This window comes from Schistocerca piceifrons, chromosome 2 (assembly GCF_021461385.2).
Source record: "Schistocerca piceifrons isolate TAMUIC-IGC-003096 chromosome 2, iqSchPice1.1, whole genome shotgun sequence".
Classification (NCBI taxonomy): Eukaryota; Metazoa; Arthropoda; class Insecta; order Orthoptera; family Acrididae; genus Schistocerca; species Schistocerca piceifrons.
In genome coordinates, this window is record NC_060139.1 from 707121954 (window position 1) to 707145728 (window position 23775).

Genomic DNA, 23775 nt, shown 5'->3' on the forward strand with positions numbered 1-23775 from the left:
CTACATTGATTTGAGTCTGTGTGATATATTGTCTCCTCATACAATTTTTACCCTTTACACTTCTTCCATTGCCAAACTGACTATTCCTTAGTGTCTCACGTTCTGTCCTGTTAGCTTGTCCCTTCTTCAAGACAAGTTGTGTCATAAATTTCTTTTTCCTCCCATTCAGTTCAATATCTCTTCATTAACTGTTTTAATTTTAAACTTTCCTCTATAGCGCCACATTTAAAAAGCTTCTAATCTCTTCTTGTATGATTCGCTTATCATATACATTTTGCTTCCATAAAAGGCTACACTCAAGGCAAATATCTTCAGAAATGAGTTCCTAAAACTTAAGTTCATGTTAGAAGTGACCAAATTTCTTTTTCCCAGCAATGTGCTTCTTGCCGTTAGCTAGTTGACATTTTATATCCTCTCCATTTAAACCACTATCAGTAATTTGGGCGCTCAAATGGCAAAACACGTCTGCTATTACCAAATTTAATTCAGCTGTTTTACTTTTGTTCATTTGCATCTTAAAACTCCTTTCCAAGACACTATCCATGCGACTCAACTGCTCTTCAAAGTCTTCGTGTCTCACAGAATGACACTGTCCCTCAACAAACATAAGTTTTTATTTCTTCTCCATAAATGCAAGTTCACTTCTGAAATTTTGCCTTTGGTCTCCTTCACTATTTGTTCAATGTACAGGTTGAATGAATAACACTGAGAGAAGATTGGATAGAAACTTGTCTCCTTGTCTCACAAATTCTCAACTACTGCTTCCTTTTCATGTCCTTTGACTCCCATAATAGCAGTCTGGTGTCTCTAGAAGTTGTAGCTTACATTTGAAGAGAAATGGTGTAATGTTAGTGTTATATTTAGATAGTGTTGTAGTACATTAGCACATGATAACTAGCTGCCACTGACAGAAGTTACTTTAAGAATTGCTCCATACATTTGTGGTTTGAAAGACGCCTCTTCACAGAACAAGCGCTGCACTTCTTCAGATCCAGAGAACTCATGATTGACAAAATAACTTTCAGAGGACGAAAATTCATGCTAGACTAGGACTGAAATAGGGAAACACTGCTTAGCCCAAGAAATCACTTCACATGTCTGTCATCTGACTGTGACTTGAGCCCAAACTCACTCCGATTGTCACTGATATTTCCTCTAGTAACTTAAGAGAGCTTGTCAGTGTAGTTTTTGAAAGTAATTGTAAGAAAAATCAGTCAGAGTTCTAGCTGGGCCTGGAGGCATGCTCGCATAGTTTAATGATTAATGCAACTGCTCTTGATTAGCGCAAAAAAAAAAAAAAAAACAGGTTGCTGCTAGTCATACAGAAACTTGTATTTGTCACAACATTACTATCTTAATTTTCTCTCTCTTGTATCAGTTTTTTTTTTCCATTTCATGAATTTAAGGGGGGCTTGGAATGCCCTATCCCGCAGTGTTACATTTCATGACTTGGCTTTCCTGTATTCCAGGAACCACTGTAGGTGTTGACATGAAACTTCCACAGACTGTCAACTGATCAAAAACCAGTACACCACCTTTGCCTTCCTGGACTTCATGGTGCGATTACCACAATGCCCAGTACTCAAACAGTTTATTCAGCCATAAAAATTCCATCCCAGCAGCAGTTGGCTGTACTGCCTGCTTTTACTTTCAACAAATCCTCAGTATTATTTCTAAAGTGCATCCCATGACATTGCTGAAGTTCATGAATCGTTCTGTCTGTCAGCCTGCCTATTATGGATGTACAATCAGAAAGTTTCTTGTCTCTCAAACTTTGTTTAAACTTCCTCAACCTGCTGCCCATCTTCTTCTGGACATGACCAACACATTCCAGTTTTGTGATAATCTTCTCACCATAAGCCTGAGCGGCTACTACACTGTTATACTTTTGAGTCTCCATCATGTAAGAACTTAGTGTAACTCACTCCCCTTTCGTTCACAGGTAGACTAAAAATTTCAATAGCTGCAGAGGCCTCCATACCACCACTTGTTCCTTCATAATTTCTGTCGCAGATATGCCCTTCTTCAGTCCCTGATTTACACTTAAAACAATGTTTGGTTAAAAGTTTGGAAATCTATTACCTGTCCAGTATCCACATTGGTCACTGTAGCAACAGAATTCGTAGAACTGTAGCCGCACTTCTGCCAAGTGCCATCAAAATCTACTGGTATAGCAGTTGTACCATCATTTATTTCAATAGCTCCATTTTCAGCACACTTCATTGACTCACATGCAACAGATTCCACAGCAGCTCCAATAAATCCTGCATGGTTGTCAATTTTACAAGGTGGGTGTGGCATACTCATCATGGCATACATTGTTTCTGCTGCAGTGTGTCCTTTGCCAATAGCTCTCAATCCATAAAACCACCTAACATTTGCTTCAAAATAATTATCTTTACATTTATCAGAATTCTAAACTGAATGATTATATTTACAACTGACACAATTAATTATAAGTTTCTTGGCTAGTCCATTTGATACCTCACTGACTTCATGTAAACTAACTGGCTCTCCACATATTTTACAACACACACACTCATCTAACACCCTTGTTAGGATGTGTAAACCTATCAGAATATAACGTAACTTACCATTTACATCAATTTTGTTTTGAGAAAACTCTTTATTACAACATTTTCTTGTAACCTTCAAAGCACTAATGAGTGTTTCTCTAGATACTGAAGAGATTGCCTGTATTTCATTGTCTGTAACTTCACATGCCACATGTTGAACACAATGTTTCCATTTATTCGAAAATATATTACCATGAAACCCATGTTTCTTAAAAACAATTGGTTTTCACATCATACTTACTTTTTGAGAGATTTACCAATCTGTAGGTCACTTTTCCTCAGAAAAACATTAGCACTTCGACATACAATGCATGTTTATACTATGAAACAATACGATACTGTTTTTGACTGTGCTGCCAATACAAACATGTAATTTAACCTTTATAACACAGAAATCCACAGTCTTCTATTTAAAAGTTACTGATTTTATTAGATCTTGAAGTAATGCATGTAAAAATTTTAACTTTTTCAACTGGTGTAGATTATATTTTAAAAAATAAAATAAAATACTTCCTATGTGGGTTTATAAGTGATATACATATCATTTTATTTGGAAAATTGCAAATTTCAAAATTAGGTAAAAATCCGAAAAAGTGAAAAAAATTTCTTTTCTGTTCTGGAACTTCCCGTAAAGTATTTGCATATGTAAATGGCCTGGCTTATTCTGAATTGTGCTTACTGCAAACACTGTGCGGATTATCACTGTTTCCTCTCAATGTCATACACGCAGCATAAGTAGTTAATGAAGCTCTACGTGTTAACAGAAAAAATTTGTGCTAGGCAATTGGCCTTGCCTTTGACCCAGGCTATTGAGTTCCTAAAATCCTACCAGAAGCAGCATCTATGCTTGACCTGAGAGTAGTTCATTTTAATGTTCATTGAAAGCAGATCACAGAACTTCTGCATAAATGGTACATATGAATCAAATGTTTCATTACAAATATCTGTACTGCACTGTTACAGAAATGATGAAAGCTTGTCAGATAGTACTAAAGATGCAGAAGCTGTGGGTCAGTCAGCAACTGCAGCCACTTCCACTAGTGAATCGGAAGGTGCCACAGCAGCGGCCCCAACCCAGCAGCCTGCTGGTGCACAAGTTGCGTCACCTTCTGCATCGCCCGGTGCAGAACTGGACCCACAAGCTGCCCTCTCCAGGAAGATGGGTATGTATACACTTCAGCTACATAAATATGTCCAATTCACTTAAGGAGACTCTGGGTTGAGCGAAGCTTGTAGAGGTGGTTGCTAACAGCTTGTGTTTATTGTGTACGAAATATTAATTACAGAAAACTGCAGAATGCGATTGTGTTACTTTGAGTGGGATGGAAAAAGAAGGCTTCAGAGTATTTTGTTTACTGCCAGATGACAAAGTTCTAAATGTCTCTTTTTAGCTGACACTTTTACTTTGAATAATCTTTAAAGTTGTTGCATTCAGTCTTTTAGCACACTTTGTAACAGATAATAATAATTCCTGAAGGTAACAGCCATTAGCTGATAATTATTTTCTGTAACCATTTCAGTGTACAGTGTCCATTTATTAGCCAAGAATATGAAAGTAGAGCAAGCTGTACACCAGAGGCCTTTGCAAAACATGGCATAATACCATTGCTGTAGCAGTAAAAGCTTTTTTATTTTTTTTCCAATTAAACCTTAATATTGTGTATGTGATGCAGCTATGTAACATATTGGCCTCTCTTTCACTGTATATTTGTGTGCTTCATTAATACAGTATAATACCACTAACACATTTTTAACATACAACATATGAAAACATACTGATTCAGTAATGTTTTATACTTACGAAAGTCAGGCTTTTAATTAATTGTTCACTGGTTTTTGCAACTTAATTTCTGTGTGTCATAGACCTGGACATCGCTTCAACATAATGTTTCAGCAAAATATTCTTATTTGATGATCACCTTTGCAGGCATGTCTTAGTTGTATACCGGCATGCAATTTCTTAAAAAAAGTTCCCTAGAGTTTCCTAGCTAAAGAATTGGGTTGGGATTCAATTCAAGCTGTGCTTACTGTTAATCTAAGTGGCCTTTGTAAGCCAGTCTACGGGAATGGTAGGATGATTCCTTTAAGCAGGCCGCATGAAGTAGCTGGAAGGCATCCCACCCAAAATTAAAACTGTTCTGCATCTGACAACATGGCTGAGAAAGGTCACACATTTACAATAATAAGAAAGTTCTTAATGAGAATTGCTGTATTAACATTGTTTTAAATGTTATTCTTTCTTAAATCACAATGCCACACACAGTCTGGCATGTAGTTGTATTGCCGATAGCTTGTTGCCAGTTCCCTGTTGCAAGTGCTTTGTTACTGAAATTTTCATTTCTATTATTTGTATCATGTGCTGTTTTCATTTATACATCTGTTGAGAGCAGCTTTGGTATTACCTAGAGCTTATCGATGGGACCTGCACTGTGCTCTAAAGTAAACTTTTTGCAGTGTATGTTCTGATTGTCTTACATTTTGTAGTGTCAGGAAAGACAACTTCCTTCTACAAACTGGTAATTGCTGGTTAGCTACTGCCATTTGAATGGTTTAAGGTACTTTATTTGTGAATAAAAATAATTGCACTATCTCTCATGCTGAACGATTCGCAGTTCTTCAGAAGTCGCGCAATTTTTGTGTCTCTACATAAACATTTGTTTCGGATTTTGTGCTCTAGAGCTATGGTTATATTTTCATTTCTTTCCTTGGGGGTCACTACAAGTTGGCTTTTGTTGGTTTAAATGTACTTTTAACTCTGCTACTAGTTACATTTATTTGTAGTGCTATCATTATTTCTTCTGCATCTGCGATTTTTCTGATATTGAGTTTCTCATCAGCTGCCAACTGACAGGGTCCTCTCCTTTCCTGTTGACAGTTAAATTAATCGATTCTTCTAAATCATTTCAAGGATCAAAATGCAATTTTTGTGATTCGTGGGTATTGAACATGGTTCCTTGTCACTTGCTCCTTGTCCTTTAGCTTTTGTCTTTGTAAACTATTTACCGTCTCATCTGTTATGACATGGGATTTCCGTGCATCTGCATACTGAGACATGTTCTGTTATTCTTCTCCTGTTAATGCTTGAAAATGTTTGTGTAATGCTTATGTATTAGGATTATTTTAGTAACTGACAAATGATTAACAAAACAAGCATTAAGAAAGAATACTTTTTAAAAGATGAAAGGAAAGAGCTGTAACTCGATTAGGACTGAAAGAAGTGGGAGAATTTGTATCCACTCTCTGGCCATATAATATTTTGGGAAGAAAGATTGCTGCCATTTATGTGTGAGTGTTTTGTCTCTGTGTCGTGCCTTGTCTTTGCATATACGGTATTGGTGGGTGTGCAGGCGAGCGTGGGCCCTCCCCGACTCCAGGTCCGGCCCCTACCATGTCTCCATCACCTGGAGCCATGCGTCGGCGGCATGAACCGGTACGTCTGACAACAGAGGAGAGCCCACTGGTGCAGCCATGTGAGGTCATCGTCTCTCACCGACCAGTCTTAACAGCTGAACCTGTCATCATGCCCATAGGTATATTGTGTTTCCTTTGTTCGCGGACTGTTGTGTTGGCTTCGTTTTGTTGCTGCATCTTTGTGGTGTTGTAATAAGTTGGCAGAGATAGTGTGTGTGTGTCTGTCTGTCTTCATTCTGTCTTTGAGTCTCATGCATTTTTCATCTCATTAAGCAGGTAATATTTAATCACTACTTGTGCTTTGTATAAACTTTTTGGGCTTAACTGTTAATGTTATTTGTCTGGAATGTCTAGAGATCATGGACAACTTGACATGGAATTATGCATGTCATGACAATTAACTTGTATGGTGCTGATACAGTAGTTGACAAGAGGTTCTGGTTTTAATTGCTTCTGTACTAAAAATACTTAGTAGCATAAAAAATGTAAAATATAAGGAACAACTTATTTAACTGAAGATTATTAGGGTAATCTTTAATTTCTCAATTCGACTCCTGAGTGTTTACATTGTATGTTGAGAAGAATGAAATAGGTTCAGTTTTGTGAAGATTTAGCATGTGTGTGGTGCATGTTAGATTTTGAGATGCTCTGATCAATCATCACATGCTCAACGACAGCCCACCAAATTCAGATGCTGCTTTTCCTGCAATCTATGGTTGTAGTCCATGTAATTCATCAAGAGATAATTACTGATATCATGAACAAACATAAATTCTAATCGCCACCCTTCAATAAATTAGAAAAAGTGATCGAAACCTTAGGGAAGTAAAAGGATGCTGGCTTTATTAAGAGATTACAAAGAAAGTGAGGCATAAAAAATAGGCCACAGTTTGGAAATGGATTTCTAATAAACCTCAAAAATCCTTGATTTAATTATAGAGTTAAAGTCTCAGTTTAGTTTTTGAAAACAGCTACAAGTTGCACCTGCGGCTGTTTTCAAAAAACTAGTTTTAACAGTCACTTTTCCTACAATCTCAACTTCCCAGACTTGCAAATAAGACTCATTGAATCGAGGGACAGAGAAGAAACATACACAGTTTGGCATCTCCTGGATCAAACCTAAATCATTCTCTCTCTGCCAAACATTAAAATTATCCTCAGTGACTTCAGTGCACAACTGGGACAAGAAAGATGGTACGGAGGTATCATTGGAAGGTGGTCAACTCTCAGGGCTACAGAAATAAGATTTAATCACTACTGTGTAAAGATCAAAATAAAATAAATGCCTTCGGTAAACTTCAAAATAAAAACATTAGAATTTTCACACACCAAATTAATAAAAAAATATATAATACTAGAGGAAATGAGGGAAGAGTCTGTCAACACCAAATTGCTACAAGGATTGACAATCAAATGAAAACTGATAGTAGAAGAATTAGCACCAATAAATTCGAGGAGAGAATGTGAAAGGTAGGAGAGGCAAACAAATAGCAGTAGAAAGTACACCGAGCATGCATGAACTGGCAAGCCCAAAAGTCAGAAGAATCAAGTTTAGAACAATTAAAACGAGAGAAGTCCACAAACAGACAAAACATAAACATATTAAAAACACCCACGTGAAAGAAGAAAATTGTGGTGAGAAGGAATCTGTCCTCCTCACAACATTGTCATTATTCTATCCTGGATTTTCCATTGTTTGAACTAACTTTAACCGACACAGATTCCAAGGTATAGTTTGCGGAATAAATTTCAAAAGCTTTCAAATTGAAAATTAGTCTCTGCTTTGGAGATGAATTATTCCCACTGCTTTTCTGTGTAGCCCTCGAGGACATTATAAAGATTTAGCAAAAAGAAAACCCACCTAAAATAAAATTAGAGCAAAACCCTCAATAAGTACAAACTGCCTGGGGTTTGCACATGATTTACCTCTTTAAGCTCTTGCTGTATTAGCTCATGCTCACATCATCAGTTACCAAAAATTGGCTATAAAAATAGGATTAAAAGTATCCTTTGAGAAAACAGGTCATGCCCATGAAAGGTCCATGAAATGTCTGTGAATAAGTCCAGTCTTTATTAATAATCAAAAGCTTTACGCAGTGCTACAGCTTAAGTACTTCGAAGAAACTGTCAGTTGTAATGTGGGTGAGGAAGAAACACGGATGAATAGAACCAACAAAATGAAAGAGATTCCATTTCTAACTTGGTCAGCATGTAATAATAAATACTTGTTGATAGACACTAAGATCCAACACTATAAAACCGAAACTCTGCCAGAAACCATTTATGCTTGTGAAACTCTATTATAAATTGAATATTAAAGAAGAACTGATAAGCTCCTCAAAACTGAAAGGAAAAACCATCAAAACTTCCATAAATAGAAAACAAGACATTGAAGGAATCTACAGAATCCTCCAAATAGTTCTCGTTAATCACTAGCACAATGAGGACAACAATCTTTTCTTTCACATCTTGTGACTACAAGAACACTGGACTTTACAATTTGTGATGAGAATTCTTTGAAAGAAGACAGGAGGCCAGTGTATCAGAGGAATTCAGCAAGGACTTAAAGCAACTGGTTGCCAAATATTAGGTGCAGAGAGCAAAGATAAAATTGATACGCCTCGTAAGAACCTCAAAATTTCAGCAGAAGTGATACTTCGAAGTGCTATAGACACTACAGATGAATTGAGAAAATAACAATTGGAAAGAATGAAATGATATTGGGCGAATGAAAAGAACCAAACACTACAACTTTCAGAGAAAAATTGAACATGTAATGACTCGGGTGGTCCATTGTGGCAAATAAAGTTCAGCTTAGCTGCTGCAGTATCCTTAAATCTCCTTTCCCCAGAACTCTCTGTATTGGAAAACGTCTATCTTGTATACTTATTAATTCAGGCAGACAGATTAGAAAATTTAAAAAGGGAAATGGATACATTTAAGTTATAGTAGGAATTGGTGAAGTTTGGTGGCAGGAGGAACAAGACTTCTGGTCAGGTGAATACAGGGTTATAAATACAAAATCAAATAGGGGTAATGCAGGAGTAGGTTTAATAATGAATAAAAAAATAGGAATGCAATTAAGCTACTATGAACAGCTTAATGAAGGCATTATTGTAACCAAGGTAGACATGAAGCCCACGCCTACCATAGTAGTAAAAGTGTATATGCCAACTAGCTCCACAGATGAAGAAATTGAAGAAATGTATGATGAGATGAAAGAAATTATTCATATAGTTAATGGAGACGAAAATTTAATAGCCAAGGAAAAGTAGTAGGTGAATATGGCCTTGGAGGTAAGGAATGTGAGGAAGCAGCCTGGTAGAAATTTGCACAGGTAACACTTGGTTCAAGAATCATTAAAGAAGGTTGTGTACATGGAAGAAGCCTGGAGACACTGGAAGGTTTCAGACAGATTATATAATGGTAAGACAGAGATTTAGGAACCAGGTTTTAAATTGTAAGATATTTCCAGAGGTAGATATGGACTCTGACCACAATCTATTGGTTATGAACTGTAGATTAAAACTGAAGAAACTGCAAAAAGGCAGGAATTTAAGGAGATGGGAACCAGGATAAACTGGAAGAACCAGACACTGTAGAGAGCTTCAGACGGAGCATTATGGAATGATTGACAAGAACAGGGGGAAAGAAATACAGTAGAAGAAGAATGGTTAGCTTAGAGAGATGAAATAGTGAAGGCAGCAGAGGATCAAGTAGGCAAAAAGACGAGGGCTAGGAAAAATCCTTGGGTAACAGTAGAGATATTGAATTTAATTGATGAAAGGAGAAAATATAAAAATGTAGTAAATGAAGCAGGCAAAAAGAAATGCAAACGTCTCAAAAATGAGGATCAACAGGAAGTGCAAAATGGCTAATCAAGGGTGACTTGAAGACAAATGTAAGGATGTAGAGGCATATATCACTATAGGTGCGAGGTGGATACTGCCTACAGGTAAATTAAATAGACCTTTGGAGAAAAGGGAACCACTTGTATGAATATCAGGAGCTCAGATGGAAAATCAGTCCTAAGCAAAGAAGGGAAAGGAGAAAGCTGGAAGGAGTATATGGAGGGTCTATATAAGGGCAGTGTACTTGAGGGAAGAGCACGTAGATGAAGATTAAATTGGAGATATGATACTGCATGAAGAATTTGACAGAGCACTGAAAGACTTAAGTCAAAAAAGGCCCCGGGAGTAGACAACATTAGAACTGCTGATAGCCTTGGGAAAGCCAGCTATGACAAAACTACCATCCGGCAAGCAAGATATATAAGACAGGTGAAACACCTTCAGACTTCAAGAAGAATATAGTAATTCCAAAGAAAGCAGTTGGTGACAGGTGTGAAAATTAATGGACTATCAGTTTAATATTCGTAAGTCACAGTTGCAAAATACTGACAAACATTCCTTACAGATGAATGGAAAAACTGGTAAAAGCCGACCTTGGGGAAGATCAGTTTGGATTCTGTAGAAATGTTGGAACACACTAGGCAATACTGACTGATCCTATGACTTCCATTAGAAGATAGGTGTTAACAAGTCAGGATTGGCGAGGAAGTGAAAGCAGTAGGCACCCACTGAGGTGAAGGAGTTATTCATTTTTATGAGAGCATTGTTGTTTAATGTAGTAAAGAAAGGCAGGCCTAGAGAAGCTGCCGAAACTGAGTGGGCTGCCACCCAAGGGAGCAGGAGAGGGGAACGTCTGGTCGGGTTGGAAGCTGCCAGCAGAAGAGAGCGGACACGGTGTCCACTCTCAACGGCTGGCTAGAGTTCCACCCCCACATGACCACCTCCAACCCTCCCAATTGGTCGGTCAAATAGTACACGTGCAGTTCGGTAGCATTACCTCATCAGCAACACGTGAGTTCAGCTGCTGATGGTTCAACACGCGAGTTTCAAAGTGGTTCTGTGCGGTTTTGCAGCATGACTAATCTGCTGCAACTAGCCGCGAGACAGAAGGCACTGACAAACATCAAGTGAAAAATAAAAATCAAATTTTATATTATTAAATCCATTCAGTATCGGCCCCCACTGTACATAGGTTAAGGAAAGCAAACCTATGTTTCTAGTATTTATAGACTTACATAAAGCTCTTGACAATGTTGAATGGAATACTCTCTTTCAAATTCTGAAGGTGGCAGGGGTGAAACACAGAGAGTGAAAGTCTATTTACAACTTGTGCAGTAACCATATGGCTGCTATGAGTCAAGGGGTATGAAAGTGAAGCAGTGGTTGAGAAGGGAGTGAGACAGGGTTGTAACATATCTCTGATGTTATTCAGAATGTATATTAAACAAACAGTAAAGGAAACAAAAGGAAAATTCGGAGTAGGTATTAAAATGCATGGAGAAGAAATAAAAATTGTGAGGTTTGCCGACGACATTGTCATTCTGTCAGAGATAGCGAAGGACCTGGAAGAGCAGTTGAAATGAATGTACAGTGTCTTGTAAAGAGGATTATAAGATGAACATAAACAAAAGCAAAATGAGGATAATGGAATGTAGTCTAATGAAATTGAGTGATGTTGAAGGTATTAGAGTAGGAAATGAGACACTTAAAGTAGTAAAGGAATTTTGCTATTTGGGGAGCAAAATAACTGATGATGGTCGAAGTAGAGAGGATATAAAATGTAGGCTGGCAATGGCAAGGAAAGCGTTTCTGAAGAAGAGAAATTTGTTAACATCGAGTATAGATTTAAGTGTCAGGAAGCCGTTTCTGAAAGTATTTGTATGGAGTGTAGCCATGTATGGAAGTGAAACATGGACGATAACCAGTTTGGACAAGAAGAGAATAGAAGCTTTCGAAATGTGGTGCTACAGAGGAAAGCTGAAGATTAGGTAGGTAGATTGCATAACTAATGACGAGGTACTGAATAGGATTGGAGAGAAGAGGAATTTGTGGCAAAACCTAACTAAAAGAAGGCATCAGTAGGTAGGACACGTACTGAGGCATCAAGGGATCACCAATTTAGTATTGGAGGGAAGTGTGGAGGGTAAAAAAATCATAGAGGGAGACCGAGAGATGAATAAAGTAAGTAGATTCAGAAGCATGTAGGTTTGTGTGTGTGTGTGTGTGTGTGTGTGTGTGTGTGTGTGTGTGTGTGTGTGTGTGTGTGTGTGTGTGTTTTTGTTTTCAACAAAGGCCTTTGATGGCCGAAAGCTTACACTTTGACAGTCTTCTTGTGCTTATCTGTGACAGTATCTCTGCTATATGGTAACAACTTTGCTTTTCACAATATTGTTACATTCCATCCTGGATTTTCCATTGTTTGATAAATAAATAAAATACTGATACTTGAGATGAGCAGTGTTCATGAAAGTAACAGGACCCATAAATAATAGTCCAAAATAATAAAAGTTCAAGGCACGTGCAGAACAGTGCCAGAAATAAATGGTGCAAAAAGTTAGGAAGATTGCTAACAGATGCCATATTGAAAAAAAAGCAGCAGCAGTCTTTCTTATGTTACTCCAAAGGTCAGTGTCTGCCATCTTGTCAAATGGAGGGATAAGAGCAAACAACAGCATATCTTACTAGTGTTAAACACTGTTATGGCATGTGAGTTCGAAAAGGGCAGCAGAATAGTCAGTTTCTGGAAAGAGATTTGTCCCGTTGTGTTATTTCAGCTTAAATAGACATGCCCCTAAGACAGTGGTGCGTGTGTGAAAGAAATTATTCAAAGAGAGTTGTTCACTGTGGAGAGTGTGCACTGGTAAACACAGCATTGACTCGATTTTGAGTACTGTTGTGTGCTCAGACCCCTGCATGTCAATAGCTTTGTCACTATCTGTTGTGTGCTGGACTGGAGCTGTTCATGCCACTGTACTCATGAAACAAAAGTAAAACACTTCAGACTGCAATGTAGGTCATAAAGTTAGTGCGTTTTGTACCTTTCCCAGTATAATAGCTGCTTATGTGCTAGAAATGTGTGACCTGTGTGTAGTAATACAGTGTATGGTGGTTTGGAGCACCACTGGAATCAACATTCAATCTTGGATCCAAAATATTCTGAAAAATGAATGCAAATACTACTACCCAAAGGAAGTTTGAGCAACATGAATTGCACCATTCCTCCCCAAACAAGTAGGCATATCAAGTTTTACGTGGACTATGGATCATATGAATAAAACAAGAATGTTTTGTGGAGATGATTCTCAAAGCAAATGAACCTTCTCTAAGAAAGTTCTCAGTTTTGTGTATAAAAAATTCTAAGTATATTCTCTGATGGAGTTCTTTCTCACTATGACCCCTCCTCCTTGAGAAGGTCCTCGATGTATGCCATCTGCTGCGTCCTGCACAGAACATACATGTATTCTTAAATTTCATGAAACTTACGGAAACAGTAAATTGTTCAATGTACAGCCATGCAACTGGCATCAACACTTTCTGGAAGAGTTGTGCTAAATTTTGGTTACAGTTGTATGTGGAGCAACAAATTAGTAAGATAATTAGACAGTTTACGAAAATGTATTGTCTGATGAGACTGATTTTTTAAATTCTTTTCTTGAAGTTTAGATGAATACGTTGTGAGAACAAAATTCTTAAGATACATCACTTTTTGATCTACTTCAAAGTAGAACTCTCCCAGAATTCTGTCATGTATCAAGTACTTAAGTGGTCAAGTGCAGTTTTGTTAGAAGTAACAGGTCACTAGGTTTGAAATAAATTGTCACTAATTTTTCTGATTCAACTACTTACTTCAGACGTAAAAAATATGAGAGTTCTGCTTTGAGGAAACATGGTCAAAAACATCTGAAAAGTCGGTGACATAGTTATCTGGTGTATACGTAAGTCTTTTCCTGAACCAGTCTGAAAACTAGGTCTGCTAAATAGCACAAAAATGTTATCATTTTCACTTCATTTGAAAGGTCGCCCCTTCTTGTTTCCTGATTTTCGGGAAGGAGGTTCACCAGCCAAATAATGTTCCTTATTGTTACAAGAGTATAAATATCTACAGTTGCTCTCTTCAGTATTTGTTTGGGCTGTGTATCTCATTCTGCCTTCCAAGCAACATAAATTCTGCTGTTATTACTGAAAAACCTTTATCAGACTTAAGCCCAATGTAACTTACTCAGCTTTTATTATGCTACAGTCTTGTTTCAAAAAGCTGATAGTGTTCTCTGCTTCTGAGGAACTTCTGTAGTTTTTTTCGTACAAAATCTGAGGATATTATTTACATTGAGCAACTTTCCCCACTCTTCTACTACAACTGAGAATATTCTCACATGAAGTAGATTCTCAGACTTAGTGTATTCATGTAAACCTGTCAGTGTTCTCCAAAATTCTGAGAATGAGTTAACTGTTTTGTTCATATGATCTAATGTTGCACCACAGGGGGAAATAATGCAAAAGCATTTGTTGAAAACTGCCAGGAATTATTGCTTCCTTCACTTGTGTGTTTCCCATATTGTGTGTTTCCCATATTGTGTGTTTCCCATATTGTGTGTTTCCCATATTGTGTGTTTCCCATATTGTGTGTTTCCCATATTGTGTGTTTCCCATATTGTGTGTTTCCCATATTGTGTGTTTCCCATATTGTGTGTTTCCCATATTGTGTGTTTCCCATATTGTGTGTTTCCCATATTGTGTGTTTCCCATATTGTGTGTTTCCCATATTGTGTGTTTCCCATATTGTGTGTCTGGAATTTTGCATGTTGTGATTTAATCATCAAATTCTGTTGATTCTCCGTAAACTTTCATTGGAACTCTGTAGTGGGCAATTTTCCACAGAGGTATATAGATAGTTTTCAATTCTGTGGACTTCCAATATGGATAGGCTCTGATTGCTGCAGTTAGACCTAGCGTCATACATCTTTACCAGAATGATAGAATATTAGATCTTGTACAGTACTGTAATCTTCTTAATTCGTATCTTGGGTTTTGACACGTATCTAGTATGAAGCATAAATTTTGCTCATATTTACCAGTGGTGGTGGTGGTGGTGGTGGTGGTGGTGGTGGTGGACGAGAAATAGAACAGGAATTTTTCCAGGGATTTGATGTGCTTTGACTTTCTTTGATAAGTTGTATTTTCAAAAATACATGACATAACCTCTAATTAAAACTGAAGTTCAAGCAGATATTTAGTTTAAGGTATTTTATTAGGTCATCAGTGCTTTCATTACTATTTACAGAGAAGCTACGCCGGAAGGATGAAGAAATCAGATTAGCACTAGATGAGAAACGGCATTTGGTAGCTGATATTCTGAATATTCCAAAAGAGGAGTTTGACCACATAGCTGAAATGGCCGCAGAACCTGCTGCTCACAAAGAGGGTGCTGAACTAGCACTTGCTGCCATAGCTCAAGGTTTGTCTTGTGTGCTCCATGTCAATTTCTTTAGTTAATGGCCAGATTTTTTTTCTAAAGAGTTCTGCCAACTTCTTGTATTGAAGTTTTTGCTCCAAAATTTTCAGTGTTACATTACTACACTTCTGTGAGAGGAGACTGTCGGTTAATAAGAGAAGGAATCTTTGATAGTACTTCTGAATTTACATGGAATAATCTAAAGTAACAATTTGTTATTCCAGTAAATCAGCTGACAACAGCACTTAACGAAGCATTGCGAGTAACAGAGGATGAAGTTGTGCGTCGGAGTGGCCGCATTCCCACAATTGCTGCACACAGTGTCCAGGGGCCCGCCACTTCCCTCAGCTCTCTACTTACACAGATACTTGTTAGTATTAAGCATATCTTAATTGTCTTGCATTTATATGTATTATATCAGTAATATCTCTGTGTGTTCCATGAGTAAGGTTCTACAGAGTGTGCACCAGTTTTTAAAAGTTTGTGTTATACAAGCAACTTGGTTATTACTAACGCAATTTTATGATAGATGTTTTAACATTTGATTTTAAAAAAAGTAATGTGTTTCTTCATGGCACCTGTGGAAGGGTCAGTGTGGTATTATAATACAACAACTACTACTAGTGTCATATTTCATGTAATACCTGTATCTAACATACACAATTCCATTGTTCAAAATAGTTGATTAAATTTCATATCCAAATCACAAGTAATAAGCGTTCTTGTGGTTTTTTCCCATCATTTCAGAAATTGGTGAAAGAGCAGGAAGAGGAGAAAGAGAGATTGAGGAGGGAACTACAGAGGTTACGAGAACAAGTGCATGTTATGCACGAAGCTCGACGACGTAAACACAACCACCCAAATGGATCGGACAATCCTGGCAACATTTTGGTACCATTATCACAGCCTGAGAGCTGTGTAACAGTTAGCAGTCACAGCGAGGATGATACTGGTGCGTATATGCGTGAATCACCAATTGAGGTTGCTTTGGATGACCAGAAGTAGATACCCATTGCCTTTTGCATTGCATGTAGTAAAAATTGCAGTGTGTGACTTTGTTGATCTCAGGAAAACAAAAGAAATAAGCATGTGCATGTATGGGTGTGTCTACATTTTATACTGTAAGCAGAACATAAACTGTTAAAGACTCGTTTAGTCTGCCACAGAGTATGGACAAAGGTATTGATACCTGTGTAGCAAACTGCATGAGATAAGGTGAGGTGCTCTTTGTTTAAGGTTTATTATACAGGGTATGAAGTTGTGGTTTATATTAGTACACAGGAAGATTACTCATGGCTTTGGCCAGAAAATATTATGGTAAGTGTACAGACAGCTTGCTGATAGTTTGAAATCTCACTTTATTGCACAACATTGTTAAATTTGTGCTAGACTTCATTCTCCAGTTTCAAATGTGCTAATGTACTAAATATATGAAATTGAGGTGCACCACCCTACAATTAAAATTCAAATCATAAATTCAGCTGTTTGTCAGAAGCATTGAGGACAATTGTTCCATGGAACATAAGCATGGGCATTTTAAAAAGGATATGAAGGGATATAGTGGTGCTGAAAGTCGAACATTATTACTAATAGGGGTGTTTCACAAACAATATCGTGGACTTCTTACTGTTAAGGTAGCAAGCAAATCTAAGGATGTCTCTCAGTATATATTATGGATCAGTAAGTCAGTCATAAAAATCCTATGACTAAAAATGGTCATGGGTGCAGGAGAAAGGAGGAGGAGGAGGGGGGGGGGGGAGGATAGGAGTAGTTTAATTGCCTCTCCCTTTCTTCCTCTCTCATCTTTTACTATCTGTTTGAATAGTAACATTCATCACATTTATCAAATTTAGAATTCTGAGAAAACTGATCAGCTGTTTCTGTAACAAATACTTTATGCTTAGTTCACTGGTTTCCTGTTGTGAATGACAACTACTGTTTGTGTGCAGTATGTTACATTAATACCATGCCACATACCTCCACCAGTACATTTACAAGTTTTATATTTACCTTATTGTCTTGTCAGATGGAGGACCATCTGCTGCTTCAGAGAGATTGATTGTTCCCTTAAGACAGAATATTTTGTTGCTTCAGAGATTACATTTCCTGATCATTCTCCTTTTCAATCAAATCAAAGGTGAGACAGCCAAAGGCCATGTCATAGACATCATAGTGTCTACATTCTTTTTTCCACAATTAACTGGATCACATTAACATTTTATGTCCTTAGTGTTGATACAGCGAGGGAAATCTGCATGATAGGTTCACCGTGTATCCAGTGCATTTCATAGGCTGGAGTCTGTTTAGTTCACAAGCTATGAAATTGGGCTCCATCAAATTCCTTTAGCCTGTTGATTGTTCATGTTTACATATAATCATTTATTTTGTTAGTAAATAGTTACAAAAGTAGGGATGAGCTAAATTAAACACAGTTTATTTGGGTTTTACACATTTCCTAATGCAGACTAAAAAATTGTATCACTAATCTTGTAGGGTAGTTACATACATTTCCAAACCATTTTATTCACTATAGGTTGGCACAGAATCCTTCATATACTCAAACTTGATCAGATCTTTTGAACAGAAGTTCTAAAATCACAATGTCTGTAACGGTTAAATCATAAACTTTCTAAATTGCAACTTTAGTTCTATTCAATATGTTACAGTCCTCTTAGATCATGTATGAGTATGTATCAGAATACTTTAGAGCTGATGTCAGTCCTACTGCAGTCTTGATTCCTTCACATTGCAGCCATTGTTCATGGGGGTTTCAGTTAACCTGCTGAAAACTTGATTTTGCTAGTGCTCAAAACACTGGTGTTAACTTAAATTTCTTCCCCTCATATGGAATGCTGTGACTGTACACATAATTTTGTAGACATTCCCTTTCCCTTAATTATGAATTTGACATCATAAATTCTTCCATGTACTTCAAAATCATAATTTTAATTATGATGAAGTGGATTTGGCATATTAACTTGTATTATCAAAATATTTGGAACAATACATACAACTACAAAACATAATTCTACACACACAGTTTTTTTATACAATATGGTTACAAGTTTCTTCTTAAAAATTTGACAAATGTTCCTTTTGGTTTGTTCAGTTTTTCACTTAAAACAGTGGTATTGGGTATGTTCATTTAAATTTCAGCTGACCAATTCTCAAGTATTGTGCTCTTTTTATAGTAATTAAGTTCTATGTTTATGTGAAAATTTCACTGCTTCTGTGAATGTTTACTTCCTTGCTGTGACTACTGCCAAACTGTAGCTCATATTGAGAACGACTAAGAATTTCTTGCAGTAGACAGAATCTTCATTTTTGCAGTTTGATAACTACAACCACTTCTTGAACAACAAACATAATTATATTTCTGTTCATTCTTCTCAGTGGAGTGCCTCTCCATAAAATATTATCTGAAGCAACTGAATTGGAAACATAATTTCAAATGTTTGGCAGTTAATGCTAAAAATGTAAATGCCTAATATTGTGTAAGCATGTCATTTAATTCCTTAAGTCTACCAGGTGTAAAAGTATGAAGCTGGAATTTGGTTGCAATAATTGCACATCTGTTGTTCAAAACTGATAAACAATATTTTATTCAAAATACTCTCCATTGCTATTTACACATTCTCCCACCTTTCAGGCAGGCTATGAATGACATGCCAAAAAAAATTTCTTTTCAAGGGAACCAGTCAGTGAGCCATTTTCATACAAATTGAAGCGTTGTTCAGTGAGAGCATGTCCCAGTGCAAATACATGATAATCAGACGAAGCCAAGCTGGAGAATAAGCTGTGTGCCCTAGTATCTCCAAACTGAATGCCTTTATCATTTTCCTTAATCGTTGTACTGTGTGTGATGGAGTGTTATCATGGAGCAATATGATTTTTGTGTTGCCTTTTTCCATATTCCAGTCGTTTTTCATGTATCGTACAATTTAAATCCGTCATTCGCTGTTGGTAGTGATCAGTGTTAAAGGTTTCACCAGGTTTTAGCAGCTCATGATAGGTGACACCCTTCTGATACCCCCAAACACAGAGCATTGTCTGCTTTCCAAAGATATTTGATCTTGCAATGGATGTTGATGGTTTGCTTGGATGCACCCATGATTTACGACGCTTAGGATTCTCAAAATATATCCATTTTTCATCACCTGTCCCTATTTGATGGAGAAACGACTTTCTGTTGCATCTGGCAAGCAGCATTTCACAAGTGGTCTTTCAATTTGCTTGCTGTCTTTTATTCAGTTCATGTGGAACCCATCTTCCCACTTTCTTTTCTCATAGCTTTAAACCAAAGAGAAATGGCTTTCTGCATCACATTAAAGTGCTTCGTAAGTTCCTGTTAAGCTTAGTATCACCTTCATCAAATAAGGAGTGCAATTCATTGTCTTCGAACTTATTTGGTGGTTTCCTGCGCTCGTTCTTTCTCATATCAAAATTACCACTTTGGAATTTTTTGAACCACTTAAAACACTGTTTTCCCAAGTGCATGTTCGCCAAAAGCTTTGACAAGTATTCGATACGATTCTGCAGCAGTTTCCTTCAAATGGTAACAGAAAATCAATCCTGTCCGAAAATCGTAGTTCATAGGCACAAAACTCAACTTGTTTACAAGCTTGAAATGGATACTGATGTATGGAACTTTGGTGACTGTGTGTTGACTTTCATCAGCCATTTAGGAAGCAGACGGTGCTGCAGACGTGGTCTCATGGGCCCTATACTTACAGCTAGCACCATCTGTAGGGAAATTCCGGTTTCATACTGCTACGCCTGCATGTTAGGCACGGCGCCTGGGCTCGCCGGCAGCTGCTGCTCTTTCTTTCCTTACGAGATACCGTCGATTTGCGCAGTCGTTATTGCAAAAGATGTCACCAAAGGCAATCACTTCGTTAGCGGCACGGTGCCACAGTTTTGGTGTACATTTAGTAGCTTTATTGTCATTGTCGTTAACCTTCTTCTTCTTCTTCTTCTTCTTCTTCTTTCCAGATATTAGACCTCTTGACTTAGTTCGCTCATAAGAAATGAAAATTAGTTTTTGCTTACAAAACGACTGTGAAAAGACTTATCAATTATTTGTTATGGTTGTGTGAAGGAGGTTATCGTGACATGGCATAACTGTTAACTTACTTTCCAGTGTTTCAAATGGAATACTTCAAATAATTATAACTAAATTTGTTCTCCAATAGATTCGGTACATAGGCCCCAATTTACCTGTTTCAGAAATATAAGGTGTGATCAAAAAGTTACCATTAACCAAAACTTCGTCCCGTTCAAAGTGATAGCATTCAGATATAAAATACTTGTGCCAGTACTTGCTCCAATCTTGGAAGCAGTTCTGGAACTCACTTTTTGTTAAGTTGTTCAGCTCCTTCAGCAGTTCTGTTTTTATCTCATCAGTGGTGAAAAATGATGTCTTTCCATGATTCTGTTCAGCCTTGGGAAGAGAAAGAAGTTGCTGGGGGCCATGTCTGGCGAATATGGTGGCTAAGGATACATAATGGTTTTATTTTTTTCCAAAAAATCATGAACAAGCATTGAGATGTGAGTGGGAGCATTATCGTGATGATATTTCCACAAGAGGTTTTGCTGCAGTTCTTATCGTTTCTTCAGATTGCTTCACACAAATGGTGCATAACTTCCAGGAAGTTGTCCTTGTTGACCATAGGAACATTAGGCAGCAACTCATGACTAACTATGCCTGTAATGGAAGAAATCGGTGAGAAGAACCTTCACATGTGATCGAAGTCAGAGGTTTTGTTTGGCTGTGGCTCTTCAGGCAATTTGCATTGGGACAGTTTGGCCTCAGGTTCGACGTCATACCTGTATACCCATTTTTCGACACTTGTCACAACTTTCTTTAGAGTCTCTGGATTGTTTTTGACTTAATTCAGGAATGCCTAAGCAATATTTGTGATGTTGTTTTGGGTCAAAATTCAACACTCTTGAAAGAAACTTTGCTGACCCATGTTTCATGCCCAAAACAACTGAAAAAATTGCTTGCTGTGAGCCAAAGGCTATGCCGTCATCATCAGCACCCTCTCTGATGACCTGACAATTTTTCAGAACTATTTTCTTTGCTTTCTCCACATAATGCTGTGGAAGGGCATCAAGGGCAACCATCATCATCAACATATTTTCAGCTCTCTTTGAAACATTCGTACCACTCGTAAACATTCCTTATAGGTGATTTGGCAAAAGCCACAGTCAACATTTCGTATGCAGTGCTGCACTTTACTCCATTTTTCAAGCAAAATTTAATGTAGATTTTTTGATGTCTTTCTTGAAAGTAAGAATTTGCCGAGCACTCAAAAACATTTATAACCTTTCCAGCTGTCAAGAACAAAACTAAATATTCAGAACATCTGAAAATGGAAACCTACATCAGGAACATGTATACCAACAATGTGACAAAAATTTTTGAAAATTGAATGTATAAATCTCGCAAAATTTTGATCTCACCTTGTATATAAATTTATATTTAATTATGCTGTATAAATGTCGGTCATTATTACATTTTGTGTCATGCCCAGGGCCCAAGCAATACATATTTTTACACACACCTGTGCACTGAACAATTCAACCATTTTACTTCCATGCAAAAGAAAGGAGACCTGGTTGGTTGATTTGGTAAATTTCAGAAATTGTTGACATCGCCTGTCACCAGGGTTTCATAGTGCCTGCCACTCGATAACATTGACTGACCTTCAGTCGAAGGTCCTTGGCATTCTGCACACACTTTATATTTGTATTTCTTTTCTTTCTCTCTTTCCCTTTCCTTCTTTCTCACTTCTGCCCCCCCCTTTTTTCCTGTGCTTTTTACCTTGCCCCCTCCTTCTCCTTCTCTCCCCTTACTACTCTTTCTACCTTTTCCTCATTCTTTCATTCCTACACCTTTACCTACCATCCCCTTTTTCCCTTTTTTCCTATGATTTATCTTTTTCTCCCATCCCCTCCCTAATTTCTTTCATAGTTCACTACATTTCCCTTCCCATTGTTTTTGTATTAGCCTATGGTCCCTTATTTTCTTCATTTCCATCCGGCTGTTTCTTTCTGTCTTTTCTTCAGACAGATTACCATTCTTTCACGCTATAAAAAATGTCATTTTAAAACTGGCTTCATCACATGTGCTTCTCCACTGAATAATGTAATATTTGCTGACAGTGCTGTTGGATGGTGTACTGGTCACTCTATAATTGTTATGGTCTCTTGTATTTGTGCGCATTTCCAGACAATGGTTCTTATCATCAGTTTAGTATTGTGTTTCCCACCTATGACTGTTCTCTGTAGCATTTTTAACTGCCTTACATTTTTAGGTAGTGATTTTTATGAGGAGTTAATAGCAAAGTTTTATCATGAATGGGCTCTACTAATGTTTAAAGCAATCTAAACCAGTATAACAGTCACTAAGATTAGGGTGTCATATTAGCCAGAAGTATCGAAATACTGCTAAATTCTGTAGCCATAACTTCATCAGTTTCTTTTAATATTCACATTATTTCCATGTGCAACTTCAAATTTTAATAATATTGCTATTCATAATTTATCACCTGTCTTTGTTTCAGTATTTACCAAATTTACTGTACACAGCACTTTTTTCTTTATAACAGAAGTTGCTTTTTTTTGCATATCCTGCTTTATACATTTTTTTATGTTGATGCATTTTTCGCTTACAGTAGAAACTCCAGTTTTCATTGTATTTAATCACAGTTTTATTTACTTGCAAACACTCACATCTGCTTTTTTTATAATTTAGTGTACAGTAGAAAGTTTTATTGACAGGTTGTCAAAGATTGGATATCAAAGATGAATGTGATGGAGAACCAAGAACAACTTCAATTGAGCCGATTGATGACCCAGCAAGTGATTTAAGTTCTGAGGTAATACTGTATGTGTTTTAGTAATCTATCTCTCTATCTCTCTCTCTCTCTCTCTCTCTCTCTCTCTCTCTCTCTCTCTATCTCTATCTCTCTCTCTCTCTCTCTCTCTCTCTCTCTCTCTCTCTCTCTCTCTCTCTCTGCATGGGCGCATGAACATCCTTTGTAGTTTTCCGACATTGTTTGCAAATTAAGTATGTAGTAAAGAGAGTGTGCTCACTGATTGTAGTGCTGGGTCACTTTAATGAGCTCCACAAAACATTCTGTTTCTTGACGTAATCTACATGAATATATTTATGAATGGTGTCAGTACCCATCTTCAAATAAGTGCTGGTAGTTCTGTCCCTAATTTTAGTCTGATTGTAGGAGACTCATTTGTATTCCACTGTAACAGGTAAAAACTAAAGGAAACCTGTGACATATGCCATTTGAGTGGAAACAGATGATCATGAAACTGTACCTTTTGCAAGGAGAAGACCCCAGAAGTGGGATTGACTTTCTGATCCTGTCTATACAGTGACATAGGTTAAGGTCCCAGGTATTCACTTTGCAGTCATTGTTCCTGGTGGGCCCTCATTTGCAAGTAAATCATGAAGGGGGGGAGT

The 23775-nt window shown here is 37.3% G+C and overlaps 1 protein-coding gene across 1 annotated transcript in view; it reads left to right on the forward strand.

Annotated features, from left to right (window-relative positions):
- LOC124775767 (rho guanine nucleotide exchange factor 12) overlaps positions 1–23775 on the forward strand; it is a 1141602-nt gene that overhangs the window by 1101809 nt on the left and 16018 nt on the right. The window contains exons 30-35 of the mRNA XM_047250599.1: positions 3540–3739; positions 5924–6106; positions 15120–15293; positions 15515–15660; positions 16038–16242; positions 23076–23173. Of these exons, the coding sequence (XP_047106555.1) occupies positions 3540–3739; positions 5924–6106; positions 15120–15293; positions 15515–15660; positions 16038–16242; positions 23076–23173 (1006 nt within the window). The remainder of the gene's footprint in view (positions 1–3539; positions 3740–5923; positions 6107–15119; positions 15294–15514; positions 15661–16037; positions 16243–23075; positions 23174–23775) is intronic.